This window comes from Podarcis bocagei (genome assembly GCF_964188305.1).
Source record: "Podarcis bocagei genome assembly, chromosome: 4".
NCBI lineage: Eukaryota > Metazoa > Chordata > Lepidosauria > Squamata > Lacertidae > Podarcis > Podarcis bocagei.
In genome coordinates, this window is record NC_138128.1 from 24,131,467 (window position 1) to 24,147,959 (window position 16,493).

Sequence of the window (16,493 nt, forward strand, 5' to 3'; positions counted from 1 at the left end):
ACAGAAAAGGCTAATTTTCTGTGCAAGCTAGGTGAAGGGGCTCTTTGTTATGTAATGATGAGACGTTTGGTCTTATATGGTACAGTGGTGCCCCGCAAGACGAATGCCTCGCAAGATGGAAAACCCGCTAGACGAAAGGGTTTTCCATTTTTGAGCTGCTTCGCAAGACGATTTTCCCTATGGGCTTGCTTTGCAAGACGAAAACGTCTTGCGAGTGTTCCATTTTTTTTCACTCCCCCCCCCTTTTCTAAGCCGCTAAGCCGCTAATAGCCTTTTAGCCGCTAATCTGCTAAGCCTTTAATAGCCGCTAAGCCTTTAATAGCCGCTAAACCGCTAATAGCGCTAATCCGCTAATAGGGTTGCTTCGCAAGACAAAAAACCGCTAGACGAAGAGACTCGCGGAACGGATTAATTTCGTCTTGCGAGGTACCACTGTACTGTCAATCAAGCAGTCACAGAGAAAACATAGGATGCTATGGAATATGGGCTTTGTTTCCAATTTAATGTTTCTATATAGCCCTGCAGTAACAATTTCCACAAGTTGATTATGTAAACCACGTAGAAAAGCTTCCTTTTGTTTGTTTGGAATCTACTGAAAGTGACCATCAGTCCTAGCATTTTGAGAATGAAGAGCAAATATTTATCTCTATTCACATTGTTTTAAATTAATATTAAAATCACTTACAGTACAACTGTTTTACTCAGAGTAAACCCAGTGAAATTAATGAACATGGCTTGGTTAGGTCCATGAATTTCAATAAATCTGCCTCTGAGTAAAATGTAGTCCAACACCACGCTTTGTTGATTTTACATTTATTTATTTACTTTCACATTACTTTATATACCCAAACAAATGTCAGAAAGACAGAAATACAGATCTTAAAAAACCCCAGAGAAAACAAATTATTCCCTCTATAAAACCAAGACAAAACCTATAATCTAAAAAGAGAAATAGCCATATTCAATTAATAGCCCAGTCATGAAACTATCATGCCACCTAACACGGATAGCATGAACATTTCACATCAGTGTAAATTTCATGAATTGTGATATTTATTTATTTTCTAAGATTTATATCCTGCCTTTCTTCCATCATGCAGTCTGCAGGCAGTCACCCATCCATGTACAGTGGAACCTCGGCTTTTGAACGTCATCCGCTCCGGAAGACCATTCGACTTCTGAAATGTTCATAACTGAAAACTCAATACGGAAGCCTCAATACAATAGGGAAACTCAAAATGGAAGCCGCATAGCACATTCGGCTGCTGAAAATCGGTCAAAAACCGGAGCAGTTACTTCTGGGTTTTCAGTGTTCAAAAGCCGAAACGTTCAACTATGGAGGCGTTCAGTAACCACGGTTCCACTGTACTACCAGAGCCCTGACCTCTACCACTGAAATCTCTATCATCTGGCAGACAAAAAGATCCATGTTCAATCCCTACTTCAGCCATGAACTACCAGATAGGCAGCTCTAGCTAATTCACTTACTTTAAGCTTCAGTCCCCCACCTGTAAAATCAGAACAATCAATAGTTCTTCTGTGGTTAAAGAGTGTGAAGTACTTTGCATAGTGTAGTGTAGGATGTTATGGAAATGACAGATAAAATGCCAATGTATTGCAGGCACTGCAGCCAGTGTTCCTCAACCTTCTACCTGTCCAGATGTTGGAACTACAATTCCCATCTGCCCAAGTCAGCACGGCCAACGGAAAGGGATGATGGGAGCTGTAATCCAAAACATCTGTAAGGCACCAGCTGGAAAAAGACTGTTTTAGGATGATATGACTTTTTAAATACTGGTACTGGGTAGCATAAACACTGATCCGTTCTTAACGAATGGCATCTATTATATTTGCTACATATCACTAAATACACTACAGCAAACCATACTTCTGCCATTTCTTTTGATGACAGTAACACTGGAGAAAGCTGTGAAGATGAAAAATTGCTCTTAGAACAAGAGAGCCATTTTGGCTGCAGCCAGGGCACTGGAAAAAAATAAATAGTGCAGCAACATTAAGCTAATGAAGTTCAACTGCAAGTCAAACAGGAACCCAAAATATTTGGACTTAGGAAAGACAAGAGTAGCAAGATAAAGTTATGGGATGCTGTGTGGCTTAATATTCAAAGCCTGGGACTGAGAACGCAGGAATCAACTGTTTGGAATTTATTGTGTTTCCTCCAATATCTAAGTAGTGTCTTGCTTCTCTTCTATGGATGGAGACACTTGACAGTATATTTATCTATCTATCTATCTATCTATCTATCTATCTATCTATCTATCTATCTATCTAATTATCAAATTTATATCCTACCCTTCCTCCCAAAGTAGCCCAGGGCATCAAATACATCTGTGATACAAAATACAATAAAAACAAAATAAAAACCCTCAGAGATATTGAGTAGATTTAAATTAGGGCAAGTTTTGGACACCTGGCATAAACAGGTTTTATGCCTTAAAATGATGGGACTTTATGTGACCATTTTTTTCCACCACAAGACATGCATCCACTACTCAAAGGCTAATAACAATCACATATTAATTTTCATATTCTTATCTTCCATATCTATATAAAACAATACAAGTAATGTATGGGGGAGAGAAAGATAATGTTCCTAGAATTAAGCTGTATCATTCAATACACAGTGAAAGATGATGCATGTTTACTCAGAAGTAAGTCCCAAAATGTTTGGTGGGCTTACTATGCTGGGTGTTTTTGGTATGACAGCCTAAACTATCTATCCCACTAAACATCAACGGCCCATAAAACAAGAAAGAATAAATCTGAAGTACTGTCCAGAAAAGATTAGAAATGCACAGGGATTTATACACACTCAGTTTAGATCACAAAGAAGCAACAACTAATTCCCCAAACTTGTTTTGAAACAAGAGAATCAACAAGTATAAACATTTCACAACCGCGATTTTTTCAAGTTGCTGTAATGCAACTGAATCACTGACAACAGGGGTTTAACTTGGGTGAATCTTGTTCCCACACATCTCTAAATGCTTGGAAACTACTCTTTGCTTGATTCCAAACCAGAAGAGATATGGAGATGCCAAACCAGAAATGCCTTAATTAAAGAAATCTGTCAAAGCTTTTAACATTGTTCAGATTTTGCAGGAAATCACCTGCCAATTTTCACAGCAACACATTAGTAATCCATTGTTAAAGGACATGTGCAACATATACACAGCCTTTTTTAAAAAAGAAAACAATCTCTTAAAATATCTTTCAGGGCAATGATATATAGCACAACACAACTTCAAAGATCAATCATTTTTAAAGTACTGCATTCCATTTTAAGAAACAAGACAATCCCTAGCTTAAAGATGCAATTCCGCAGGCCTATGTCCTATTGATTTCAACAGGATTTAACCCACAGCGCCACACGCGTCCCTTATTCTTCCTTAGATTGAACTAAATGCAGTAAGAAAGAATTAGCAATGATAACTGCCAACTGTAATAACACAAGATGGATTCAAAAGGCATTACAGGCATCACATGATCAAAGCATGCAGTGGTCATGACCACCCCCTCCCCACAATCCGAACATTCAGATGGCATTTGAAAAGGCTCTACATGCATAGAGCCCATTCACACATTGGCCAAATGTGTGATCTTCCAGAGGACATGCAGTGTTGACAGGGAAGCTCATGGAATCTTGCATCCCCTCACACATTCTTTCAAAGCATGGGTGTGGGAGGATATCTGAACTCCCCTTAAGAACATGAAAGTGTATAACAGTTCCTGGGCACAAACAGAATAAAGGGGAAGGACCTCTGTTTAAAACTTACCTCTTGCTTGCTTCGCAGACATCCGCAATATTGGAAAAAAGGTGATGGCTTTCTGTTTTGGTCATTGTAGTGCCCAGTTCTTTGGAGTTCTTAAACATCCGGATCAGGATTTCCAGACTGAGCAAGTATGAATGTTCTGAAGATATAACTTCAAATATAGCCTGCATGTAGGAAGGGGGAGGACACACACACACACATACACAGGTCACTTCTTTTAGCTTTAGGATGCGAAAATCCAGGATCAAAACCCTCCCAAAGCAATGAAGTTCACGGGATGGTCATGAGCAGGATTTTATGGCCTGGTTGAGATATATAACTATCTCACTTGAATGAACCGTGATTTATGGGACTGAGAACTTAGCCTAGTGCCTGTGTGAACAGATCCTGCTTTCACAGTTTGTTGGCAGTGATTAAAACACATTTCCCCCAGTCTGGATAGAATGGAAATTGGGTGAACAAACTTCAAGAATCTTGCATTGAGGCATATGCAAGAAGGGAGGATTGTGTGTGGCCACAATGCTTCTACTTGGTCCAATAAACCATGGTCAGATATCAGATCAAGATCTTTGCGCCTGAATTGGACCAACCTCTCAGGCTAACCCTCACAAAGAACAAAACTGGCAATAATGTTAAAGTAACTGTTATACGCAAAGTGCTTTAGAAATAGCACCAACTACAAATGTTTGCAAAAATTAAAAAGCTGCCATTTGTAAAATATATGTTTGTTCTTTGTAGCCCAAGCAAAAGTCGCCCCATTATTATTTTTTAACTACAAAAATAAGGGGGGAATTGTGGTTTTTATTAGGAAACCTTGTATAAGCAAAAGCCCCAATTAATGAAAAAAGAAACCCTGTATAGTTGAAGATTCCACTCCTTGAAAGCAGTGGAAACTGAGAAGCAGCTTTGCCAGATACTTTTGCCAAAGGTCAGCAGGCTGAAAGGGAGATGGGCTGGTCTCCAGAATGCACACACGCAGGCCTCCCACACAAGCCTTCCCAACCCACATTTCTTCTCTTTACTCTGGCAAATCCTACACAGCGCTGCCTATCAGCCTCTTCCCCCAGCTTCTTTCCTTCAGTTAGCTGAATGCCTAAAACAGAGTACCTGAGAAGGAGGCTTGATTCAAGTATTATTTGACTACTTATCTGTATACCACCACCAGTGTGCGTGGTGGTACACTGGCGGTGCACTAGTGTACAGGACAGGCCCCCGTCCCCAAAGAGCTTACAATCTGAAATCTGACATGGGGAAACAACACAGGGTGGGTAGGGAGCTGCAGGGGTAGGAGACCATGAAATTATTTCTGCTACACATACTTAAAAGCTGGTTGCACGTTTATTTACTAGCATGTCCCCATTAATGTAAAATATTATCTGGTGCTTCTATATCCACCAGTTAGGAATTCTAATGATTGAGCAGTATATAAATACCTTAAATAAATAAAATGCACATGTTGTTGTTGTTTGCAATGGGACGTATCTGTTGGGATCATGATGTGGCTTCTATTTTGTTTTTACGAATCCCTCAACTTATGACTTGGAAAACGCAATGATACATATTCTACTTTGTATAACTTAACTGGAGGGAATGGAAGAAGCCACAGTGCTATCACTCAGGCTTCCCACTAATCATCTTGTCCCCAAATTTATGCTGCACTCACAGGCAATTTGTTGCTTTGGCTGCAATCGTGAAGAAAGGGCTTGCCTAAAGAGAGCAGCAGAGTTCTGTAACTAATTTGCTCTGGTGTGTGTGTGTGTGTGTGTGTGTGTGTGTTTCAGAGAAAGGACACCAGAGCCCTCGTCTTCAATGCTATTTAAGAATTCTTTGTTCCCAGTTCCATCATAGCCCTCATTGATTCCTTTCAAGCTAAGAAATTCAAGGCGAGGCACAGCAGTTTTTTTGAAAGTGAAAATGAGATATGGGTTGGACACTTATACATTCTAGCAAAGCATACAATGAAAAGAAGTTTTCGATTACCCCAATTTCAGAATACTTCAAAACGATAATCTCAAAACACCAAAACAAGGAACGTTTAAACTCATGCATAATCTAGTGACACTAATCTGAGATGAAGAATGATAACGCATTTGCCAATTACTATTTCTTACTCAAGACAAGTGACAGTCCCCATGAGTGACAGTGTGAAATGTAGTTATCATTCATTTGCACGGCATCAATACAAACAGATGTGTGAAGCTTGATAGCTTATGCATGCTTTGTGGAGCTCTTTAGAGACCAAATGTATACAAATGATTTGTATGTGGCCCTGCTGGAGAAGCAGATGCATTCAAGGATAGAATGCGATAATGGTTTAACGGGGAAGATAGATATGTATTCCATCTCCATCCTCTTTAGTTCAGCCTATTTATTTCTCCATGGCTTTGTACATTATTTAGCATGTTGCATTAATAAACTGCAACAACACCCATTGTCCAACACAACCAATTATGTGTGTATTATTATTTTTAAAAAACACACCTTACTTAATAATTTTACCCTCTGCCCCGTTTAATAGCTGCCTTCAAAAAGACATTTCTTTAACTATGCCTACAGCTTAAACAAACCACTCACCTAAGTGAAATGGCACCAAAGTCCTGACTATCACCAATGTATCATTTTTTTCCTCTTTGGGAAACTCAACCTTGAAGGTACTTCCTGATTTACCAAGACAGAATGGGTTCATTTCTCACTGGCACTTATTCTGTCCTCAAGGGGGGGCTCAAGGGGGGGACAGCATTTATTCCAGCATCTCTTCTTGCCAATGGGAGGAATAGTCCTCTTGCCCTCAGAAGAATGTAGGCTAAGTGGCTAAGGGAACAGCACAAGATACAAACCAGGATGGGAAGGGTTAAAACCAGTGGACAGCAGGTGATGGCAGATGTAGCACAAGAGGCTAACATTGGAGGCAGAGTGCAGCTGGCAGTGGAGGACCGGCACTTCCCAGATGAGCATTAAGGGCAGCTAATGTTGGCATGAGATGCTACCTTAACAATGGAAATCCAGGCATGCACTGGACAGAAACCGTGATTTTCTTTGCTGCTCTGAGCCCCGAAGGCACAAGAGAGGTAACTACCAGTGCAGTTGCTTGTTACCACATTGTATTTGGAACTGACAACAGCAAGTCCCATGACCGCAAAGAGGAAAGGTTTCCAGGCCCACATCTGTCCCAGTTTCCTTCAACTGCCAAATTGCTCATAACCACCATTCATCAGAAAGTCTTCCAAGCCCTCTGAATCTCAAGTTGATTTTCCTGCCTGTTTTTTTTAAAATCTACTACACATTCTACAGGTCTTACATCTCTCACTCCCTGGAACCCTATAAGTATCTCTGTGAGCTTCTTTTGCTTATTATCTGTAGCTTATTATTATTATTTCATTTATACCCTGCCCATCCAGCTGGGTTTCCCCAGCCACTCTCAGAACACAGCTCCCAACAGAACACTAAAAACAGAATAAAACTTCAAACATTAAAAACTCCCCTGAACAGGGCTGCCTTCAGATGTCTTCTAAAAGTCAGATTGTTGTTTATTTCCTTGATATCTGATAAGAGGGTGTTCCACAGGGTGGGCACCACTACTGAGAAAGCCCTCTGCCTGGTTCCCTGCAACCTCACTTCTCACAGTAAGGGGACCGCCAGAAGGCCCTTAGCGCTGGACCTCAGTGTACAGGCTGGATGATGGGGGTGGAGATGCTCCTTCAGGTATAGCTGAAGAGAACTGCCCTGTCCTCTGGCTGTTGCCTAGCAAGTGCTAATGGTGCAACCAAAAGCAGATTTATTTATTTACTTCCCAGTTCACATGTAGACTGGACTTATTCTAAGAAGGATCTTCAGGTCCTTCCTTGTGATCTTTCCCTGAACACAGCTCCCAACAGAACACTAAAAACAGAATAAAACTTCAAACATTAAAAACTTCCCTGAACAGGGCTGCCTTCAGATGTCTTCTAAAAGTCAGATTGTTGTTTATTTCCTTGATATCTGATAAGAGGGTGTTCCACAGGGTGGGCACCACTACTGAGAAAGCCCTCTGCCTGGTTCCTCACTTCTCACAGTAAGGGGACCGCCAGAAGGCCCTTAGCGCTGGACCTCAGTGTCCAGGCTGGATGATGGGGGTGGAGATGCTCCTTCAGGTATAGCTGAAGAGAACTGCCCTGTCCTCTGGCTGTTGCCTAGCAAGTGCTAATGGTGCAACCAAAAGCAGATTTATTTATTTACTTCCCAGTTCACATGTAGACTGGACTTATTCTAAGAAGGATCTTCAGGTCCTTCCTTGTGATCTTTCCCTGAACAGGCAGTGCTGATCTGAGGGTCAGCCCTCTACAGGTGACAGATCAAACCCGTAACAGCTAGAGGAGATTATCCACATTTATCAAGGGGTACAGCAGTAGCCTCTAATGGGTTGAGGAGGAGAAAACAGGATGCTTTTAAGGGTCATTCATTCTGTTCTGCTTTGAAGACATCGGGTAGGACAAAGAGGTCCTATGTGTGGAATTCTGCACACAGAACATTCCTGCTCATGGGAATAGGGGTGATGATTTCCCCCTAATCCCCTGCAGCCCACAGAATTTTGCACAGGAGGGTTGAAGGGTCATCTGGGACTGTGTGAAAATCACCTCCCCAATTTATTCTACAGGCAGCAACCTATGCTGGGGTGCCACTCCTTCTGCAAATGGAAGGAGCTCTTCCTTTCACAAGTATAGCTCAGAAAGCAAACGGAGAACTGAACAGACAGGTGGTTATGAGTAGGGCTGAAGAGACTGCTTATTTCAGATATTGGGCATGTTCACAACATTTGTATATTATTATTATTTATTGCATTTATAGATAAATTACCCACTTGCCTTCTATGCAAGCTGCAAAACCCCAGGTAGTCTGTATCAAAAGTTAGATTTCTACTATAATTTAGTTCACAGAAATGGAACAGAAAAGTGTACAACAACATTTTTTTAAAAGTTTTCCTCCAGAAAGCATGCATAAAAGGATGACAAGCTTATGAAGTAATGAATAAACTGTGGCTATAGTAATTAAGGTACCTCTTGCCTTTTCCTTTCTTCTTGGCTGATGCTCTGGTATAGCCCATTCTTCTTCACCTGAAATAAATGATTAACCATTTACATATATTTTTGCAATACACATGTTTCTCCTCCATTGTTTTTCATCAGTAATTGACTGAAATTTTCCTTTGGTTGGGCCCAAATTTCATTTGGATGGACCCCATTCAAAACAAGGCATGAACCCATTTCCCAGACATAGGAACCACCAAGCCATAGAACATCCACCTTGTCAGTTTTTAGTCACAGCTTATTGGCACCCACCTAGACCAACTCCAGGCCCTGGTTCAGCAACTGAACAGCACCACCCAATTCAATGGAGACATAGAACAAAGTGCCATCAGCATACTGTTGACAAATCACACCCCAATCCCATGATAATGACACTCAATGGTTTCATGTATATGTTAAGCTTCATGCAAAATAGAATTTCTTCTTGCACGATCCCACAGCACAGTCACCACGAGGCTGAGGAAAAGTCATCCAATGCTATTCTCTGACCCCCATCCTGCAAAAGTAGGAGCATAACTACTGTAGAAGACAACACCACTAGACTATCAGTCAGCGTCATTCAAAGATAAAGTTTAAAAGGTTCATTTCAGTAACTTCTCATTCTGCAGTATAGAGCTTTATGACCGACTGTCTTATGAAGGCTCTTTCAATGAAGGAAAGATGTAAAAGAAAATGAAATCAAACAAAACAAACAGGAAATGATCTGTTTCAATATTAAGAATAAATAATTTATGAAGGTAGCTGCAGCACTCAGGAGTGGAAATATTCCTGCAATGTTTTTACACATGAAGAGAAAGAAGTTAGTGGTTGCCTCCAAAATACGGTCCAGAATGTCCCTCCTTTTCCCCCTATTACATCCTGCGATAAAATGGCAGAATATCTGCTTCACTTTAGAACACTTTGGCATTAACACTGTGCTTAACTCTGTGCCAACAGAGGTATTCAGCCAGCGAACCTTTTGCTTTTCTATCCAGGATGAAAAACTGAGTATGTACCTGTAGTTCCAAAACAATCTCAAAATACAAGTTTGGCCTGAAAGTACAGGCTAGCACATGTTCAAAATGTCAGGTTAATTAATCAACAATTTGAGACATTAAACTGTGCTTACAAAAATGAAAGTTTTAGATTTAACAAATCATTGTTTGTGTAGTCCTACACTTTTATACATATATAGAAGCAGAACTTCACAGTAGGTTTACCCAGATTACTGGTGAAAGCATGCCCGTTCTACAGCCATTGAAGGAAATACCTGTACAGTTGTGATTTTCTTCTAACAGTTTTATCCGAGCAGTGATGTTTGATACTGATTTGCACATGCCCCACTCCCCAGCTGGTTTCTTCCTTCCAGTTGGGACTTGTTTCCTGTGTGCGAGCCTGACCAGAGACACTCACAAGCGTGCACAATAAGTATCCGTGTGTACATCACAACATACAAATAGAACTAAAAAAAAAAAGCATTTTCAGATCTATGCATAAAAAGCAACATCTGAGAGATGGGGAACATGTCCAACTTCCATCAGCCCAAGCCAGCATGGCCAATTGTCAGGGATCATGGGAGCTGTGGTCCCTAACACCTGTATGACTTTTTGTTGAATCAGGAGGAAGCAGAGGTTTCAACAGATGTTAAGATTTGGACCCATCCAAAAGACCTCCAAGTCCAAAAGGACAACAGTGTTTTTCTTGACCTTTAAATCTTTAATACAGTGGTACCTCAGTTTACGAACTTAATCCGTTCCAGAAGTCCGTTCTTAAACCAAAACCGTTCTTAAACCGAGGCGCACTTTCCCTAATGAGGCCTCCCGCGGCTGGTGCCCTTACACCGTTCAGATTCTGTTCTTAGACCGAGGTAAAGTTCAGAAACCAGGACACTACTTCTAGTTTTGCGGAGTCCGTAAACCGAATAGTTTGTAAACCGGGCTGTTCTTAAACCGAGGTACCACTGTAACCAAAGACCTAAATACCTCAAGCAACACCGCTATCTACCTCAATGACCCTGCTGCTTGGCCATCCTCCAAATTAAAATGTACAAAAGGGGCAGCGTAAGCTCACAGGCAGAACCAACCAGGCGTTTGTGGCTTTGCCACCTGCACACAGTGGCGTAGCGTGGGGGGTGCAGGGGGGGCCGGCCGCACCGGGCACAACATCTGGGGGTTAGGGTTAGGGGGCGCAAATCCACGGGTTAGGGGGCGCAAATTACTTGCCTTGCCCCGGGTGCTGACAACCCACGCTACGCCACAGCCTGCACAGCCCTGACCTTGCTGCAGACTCATCCCTTCTGATAAGCAGCAGCACCATTGCTGCCAGGAAGCTACTGCTGTACCTCTGGCTCTACCAATTAACCCATTCCTAGCCTTGGAGGCCTCTTGGGCCAAAAGGCAGCATAGAAAGAAACTCTTTAACAGGACAGGCATGTATCCAATAAATATAAGTTTAAAAGTACCAGGTATTCAGCTAACGTCTACTCAGAGCCAACCTAATGGAATAAATGATAATGACTAACTTAGGTACCTTAATTTCAACAACTCTACAGGCAAGCCCCGCCCCACCCCATTGACACGCGTTCAATACGTGCATGACTGTGTATACGCGCATCGCGCCGAATCCAGAAGTGACCTGGAAATGTCAGAAAGATGTCACTGAAACATCACTCAAAGGGCGGAAGGGAGGTGGGGTGTTTGCCAGCTTTTTCAATGGGTTTCAATTACAATAGTACCTCTGGATGCAAACGAGATCCGTTCCAGAGCCCCGTTCGCATCCTGAGCAGAACGCAACCCGTGTCTGCGCGGGTTGCGATTCGCTGCTTCTGTGCATGATGTCATTTTGAGCGTCTGCGCATGCACGAGTGGCAAAACCTGGAAGCAACCCATTCCGTTACTTCCGGGTCCCCGTGGAACACAACCTGAAAACGCTCAACCTGAAGCACATTTAACCCGAGGTATGACTGTATACACAATTTCACCAACACACGCGGTGTCTTGGGACATAGCCCACAGACTCTGAGTGTTAGCTGAATACAATCCACTGAAAAGGAGTGGGTGCTTAAATGGTTATTTTTAGACTTATGAAAAGAACTGAGTTTGCCAGTGTATTACAACACCCGTTTACTCAAAATTAAGTTCCACTGAGTCCACTAGTGCGCCTAGAACATTCGGTATAGAATTGCAGTCCAATCACAGGAATGCAGTACACATTTTAGTTCTGTTTATAATCTAGCCCAGTGGGTTCCTTTCAACTTAATACTGTGGAGTATTTTCACTTCCACATTTCGAGTGTAAGTATCACACACAGTTCTCTCTAGCTCAACTTGTCGAATGAAGCTATTAACGTTCAGCATCATTTAAAAACATTCTAATATAATTTCCCCTTCACTTCCCATATAGACTTACGGCTCATGTAATCTCTCATACACAAGTTATCCTCCATTTATTGCATACTGTGAATGGGGCATAGTAGCATTTATTAGTTCTCCAGTTATAGCCACAGAACTGTAAACAAAGAGGGCTTTAAAAAGTGGGGTGGGGAGGGAACGCTTTAACTGTATCATGTCTCAGAGGCCTCGGAATTGTTTTCAAAAGACTTTCTGTTCCCATTCAATGCTGCTTTTTCCATCAAGTCAATTAAGTAGAGAGAAGCAAACAGCTATATTAAACATATTGCATGAAAACAGCAGCACAGTGGTAAAACATGTGAAGAGATTTGGGTTCAAGTGGTCAGCCTCCACCCATACAACCCTTTCCATACTCTGAGATTGGTTTTAATACTTTTGAGATCCTTATATGAGATCAATTAAGATTGGTGAGCATAAGGGAAATGTCCTTTTCTGTAGCGGCACCACACCTCTAGAATGCTAGCCATGTGCAGTGTATTTACACAGGTTTTGATACTTTTATTGTTGTAGCTGTACTGCATTGTATTTTAACTGGGAACACACACACACACACACACCTCACTTAAAGGCAACACTAAAATATTTTAAATAAAGACACATCTGCTCATAACTAGGGTGAGGTCCTAATTTCAGTAGATTCCCCTCCTCCATACGCAGGCCTCATCTTGGTCCTATTAAGCCCCTTGATGTTTTTTGGAGGAGGTGCGTTAATTATGCTACTGTAGTAGAGAACGGACTAGAAAGATCTGTTCCAGAAGCAGAAGTCCACTTGCAGTTCTTAGGATCCCAAAAAATATTTACATTTGCACACATGCACACAAATGATTTGCATATTGTAAGTTGTTTTCCACTAACTTTTATTCAGAGTAGACCCACTGAAACGAATGGACCCAATGTTTTCATCGCAACATTTTCATAGAATTGTAGAATTTTGAGTTGGAAGGGACATTAAGGGTCATCTAGTCCAACCCCTTGCAATGCAGGAATCTCAGCTAAAGCATCCATGACAGGTAGCCATCCAACCTCTCATTGAAACCCTCCAAATGAAGCAGAGCCTGCCATCTCCCAAGGGAGTCTGTCGAACAGCTCTTACCGTCGAAAAGTTCTTGCTGATGTTGCATCAGAATGTCCTTCGTAGTAACTTGAATCCATTGGTTCAGGTCCTACCCTCCAGAACAGCAGAAACAAGTTTGCTCCCTCTTCCATGTGACATCATGTGATATCATATCTCCTCCCCGTCTCCTGTTCTCCAGGCTAAACATATCAAACTCCCTCAAGCATTCCTCATAAGGCTTGGTTTCCAGACCCCTGCTCATCTCAGTCGCCCTCCACTGAACACATTCCAGCTTGCCAATATCCTTCTTATATTGTGGTGCCCAGAACTAGACACAGTTCTCCAGGTGTGGTCTGACCAAGGCCAGATTTTATTATGAACAGATGAGTAACAGTTTGCTTTCTCCATTCATTCACAACATTAACATGTCATTTCACAAGAGAAATTGCCCTAACGCATGGGGGTTTCCGCTCATCAGCTGATCACACAAAATCACACGCTTTGTATTAATTGTCAATGCACAGTGCAATGCAGAGTTGCGGCTTTCCTTTCCATCTCAGTAACATAGGAGCCTTATGACCTTGCTCCAAGCAACTACAGCTATTGCAGAATTTATGATCCACCAAACCAAAATGCACTCCACCAGCTGTATATAGTGCCAAACTAAGATCTCAGCAAATCTTCTGGCTTTAGTCCTTGCCTTGAAACTGTAAGAATGGCATGCAGAGGATGGGAGAGACTTCCAGGCACCTTTTAGTCCACAAAACATGACTTGTGGGCTGTCATGTGGCTTCTTGTATCATGCACTGTGTAAGTCTGACTGTGAAACATGATTTAAATGAACCCCCCAAGCATCACTGAATGGGTTCCCAAGGATTCATGTAATTTATCCCCGTCTGATTCCTTCCTTCAAATTCTACTATATCAAATAATTCAAATAAGACACACTAAATATAGCCATTTGCCACCATTAAAAAAACTGAGGACAATTCTTCACAGGGAGTGAAGTCATGAACCTGTTCTTTCCTTGCATTCACTTATTTTAATAATAAGAATAAATGCTTACTGCTAAAAGCTGTTGCAAAGTTTTAAAATCATATACAAGAAGCCAACCAGAAACCTCTTGAGTGTTTAATTAAATTGCACTTGTAACCATAGCAGACTACAGTACACAAACAAAAAGGAGAACTTTGACCTCTTGCAGTTTTCTTCTGCTTAACTGTTTCCTTATCTGTGAAACTGCAGGGAAGCTAATATCTCTAGCCTATCATAGGTACAATTCTAATGCCATTATCTCAACACTGGGTTCACACATGTGGCAACTGCACATGTGTCAACCAAGGTCTTCCTCCGCACCTGCAGGGTCCCCTCCACCCCTCTGAAATTAGGCTTTAAAGAAGCCTTAGACAGTAGAATAGATTGTGGTGTGTGCTTGGTTGGGATGGTGGGGGTAGAATGATGCCCACAACGTTTTCTCTAGAATGCAAATTTTCACTCAAAGAAAGTTGGCGACTTCTGCCTTAAGTGGCATGGCTGTTGCTTCAGCACGATCAGTTCCCACGCTGCTCTAGTAATGTTGAGCCTGCCAATACCTCAGGTGATATAACATGGTTGCTTCCCATTACAGAGTCCCAATCCCCATGGGATTGCTAAAATATTGCTTGGTACTATGCCAACATGCAGCCTTGGGCTCAAACACACTCTTCTCTCCTCCTCCTCCTCCTCCTCCTCCAGCAGACAGAGAAGATAAGAAAGTGACTCACCTGGTGGGGTGGAGCTGCAGAAATATTCTCCTAGCAGCACTGCACCTTACTAGAGGGGCAAGGTGGCAAAAAGGTCAAGGCCCATGTAGTTCCAACCCCCCCCCCATCCTTACACAGTGATGCTGCTGCTTTGAGGCTATTGCTATGGCTCCACTCTGGTACATACATGTATTACAAACTATGATTTGAAGAGAGCCAGCGTTTTTCTGTGCTGGCGTGTTGTGAGACCTAAATTTCCCGCAGAACGACATTAGAATAAACAAGCCTCTTTGCTTATCCTCTCCATTTTCAAGATACTTATTTCCATTAATTCTCTCCATATGGCTATTTTACGGAACATGCTCTAAGGGTTGCCCCCTTCCCTGCAATTTAAATTCCAAAGCAGAGGGATCCTGAAGTCCTAACACAGTTGGCGACTTGTGGTTTGCTTGCATAAAAAAGAAAATAAAAACCCGTAAGGCAAACGAAATTAGGAATGCAAGTCTAGCAGCTGTACCTCTTTACCAATTACAACCATTGGGTATTAGCTGCATACCCATAAACACTTCACTTCAGGAAGTAGTTCTGAGGGCAAACGAAAAGCTATAAAATGTTGGGTTGAAAAGGACACTGGGAGATAAAAGAGACTCGCTTATAAGCACTGCTGCATTCCAGTTTGGCTTCGGGCTATTTAACATTATGACACTTACCGCAGACAACTGACTCCATGTTGATCTCAGAGGTTTGTACTGAATAACTATTTTTTCATCTGACTTCTGTTCTTTCAGTTCTACCTCTTCATCAGAATCTATATCCAGAGCCTTTTCTTTGTAGTTCTGATACAACACAGCATTTTCTACACGAAAAAGAAATTGATTTAAGGAGAGGTTCTAAGTAACATTATTATGAATATGCCTCTCAAACTCTGCGGACAAAGATAGAGGCTTGTTCAGGACAATGGGAGAGCATAGCACATATTAAAGTAACAATAGATCACTGTACCACCAAAAAGATGCCTTCCATCCGAATTCAATAATAGCCTGTGTTCTTTGTTAAGGAAAAACCAGAAACACTTTTATTATTTGAGAGCTTGTGCTTAATAGAATACGAAATATTAGGGTGAAAGACACCTGATTTAACTAGTTAATAAACTAGGCTCTGGGTGTTTCCAAGCAAGCACACAATTAAAAAGCAGGGATTTCGTTTTAAGTAAGGACTCTAGTCTTCAGGACAGTAAAGGTGGGCTTGAAACATGTGCATGCAGAGTGTGATAACATCGCAGGGAAATTCCCAGGAAACAAACTTTGATGCCACACATTTATTCTCCCCCTGCCCCACAGATGATAGTGGAAACACCACCCCCCCCCAAAAAAAAATATGCATGATAAGCATCCTGATGTGCATTTGCTTGAGCTGAATAATTTACACAGGTTATTAAATACAGCTTTCCTT

The 16,493-nt window shown here is 41.7% G+C and overlaps 1 protein-coding gene across 3 annotated transcripts in view; it reads right to left on the reverse strand.

Moving 5' to 3' along the window:
* Positions 1-16,493, reverse strand: part of ARHGEF26 (Rho guanine nucleotide exchange factor 26) — a 78,671-nt gene that overhangs the window by 45,833 nt on the left and 16,345 nt on the right. For all 3 annotated transcript variants that reach the window (XM_081190136.1, XM_081190137.1, XM_081190138.1), the window contains 3 exons: positions 15,752-15,897; positions 8,828-8,884; positions 3,798-3,958 (listed from right to left, as the gene is read on the reverse strand). In XM_081190136.1, the coding sequence (XP_081046262.1) occupies positions 3,798-3,958; positions 8,828-8,884; positions 15,752-15,897 (364 nt within the window). The remainder of the gene's footprint in view (positions 1-3,797; positions 3,959-8,827; positions 8,885-15,751; positions 15,898-16,493) is intronic.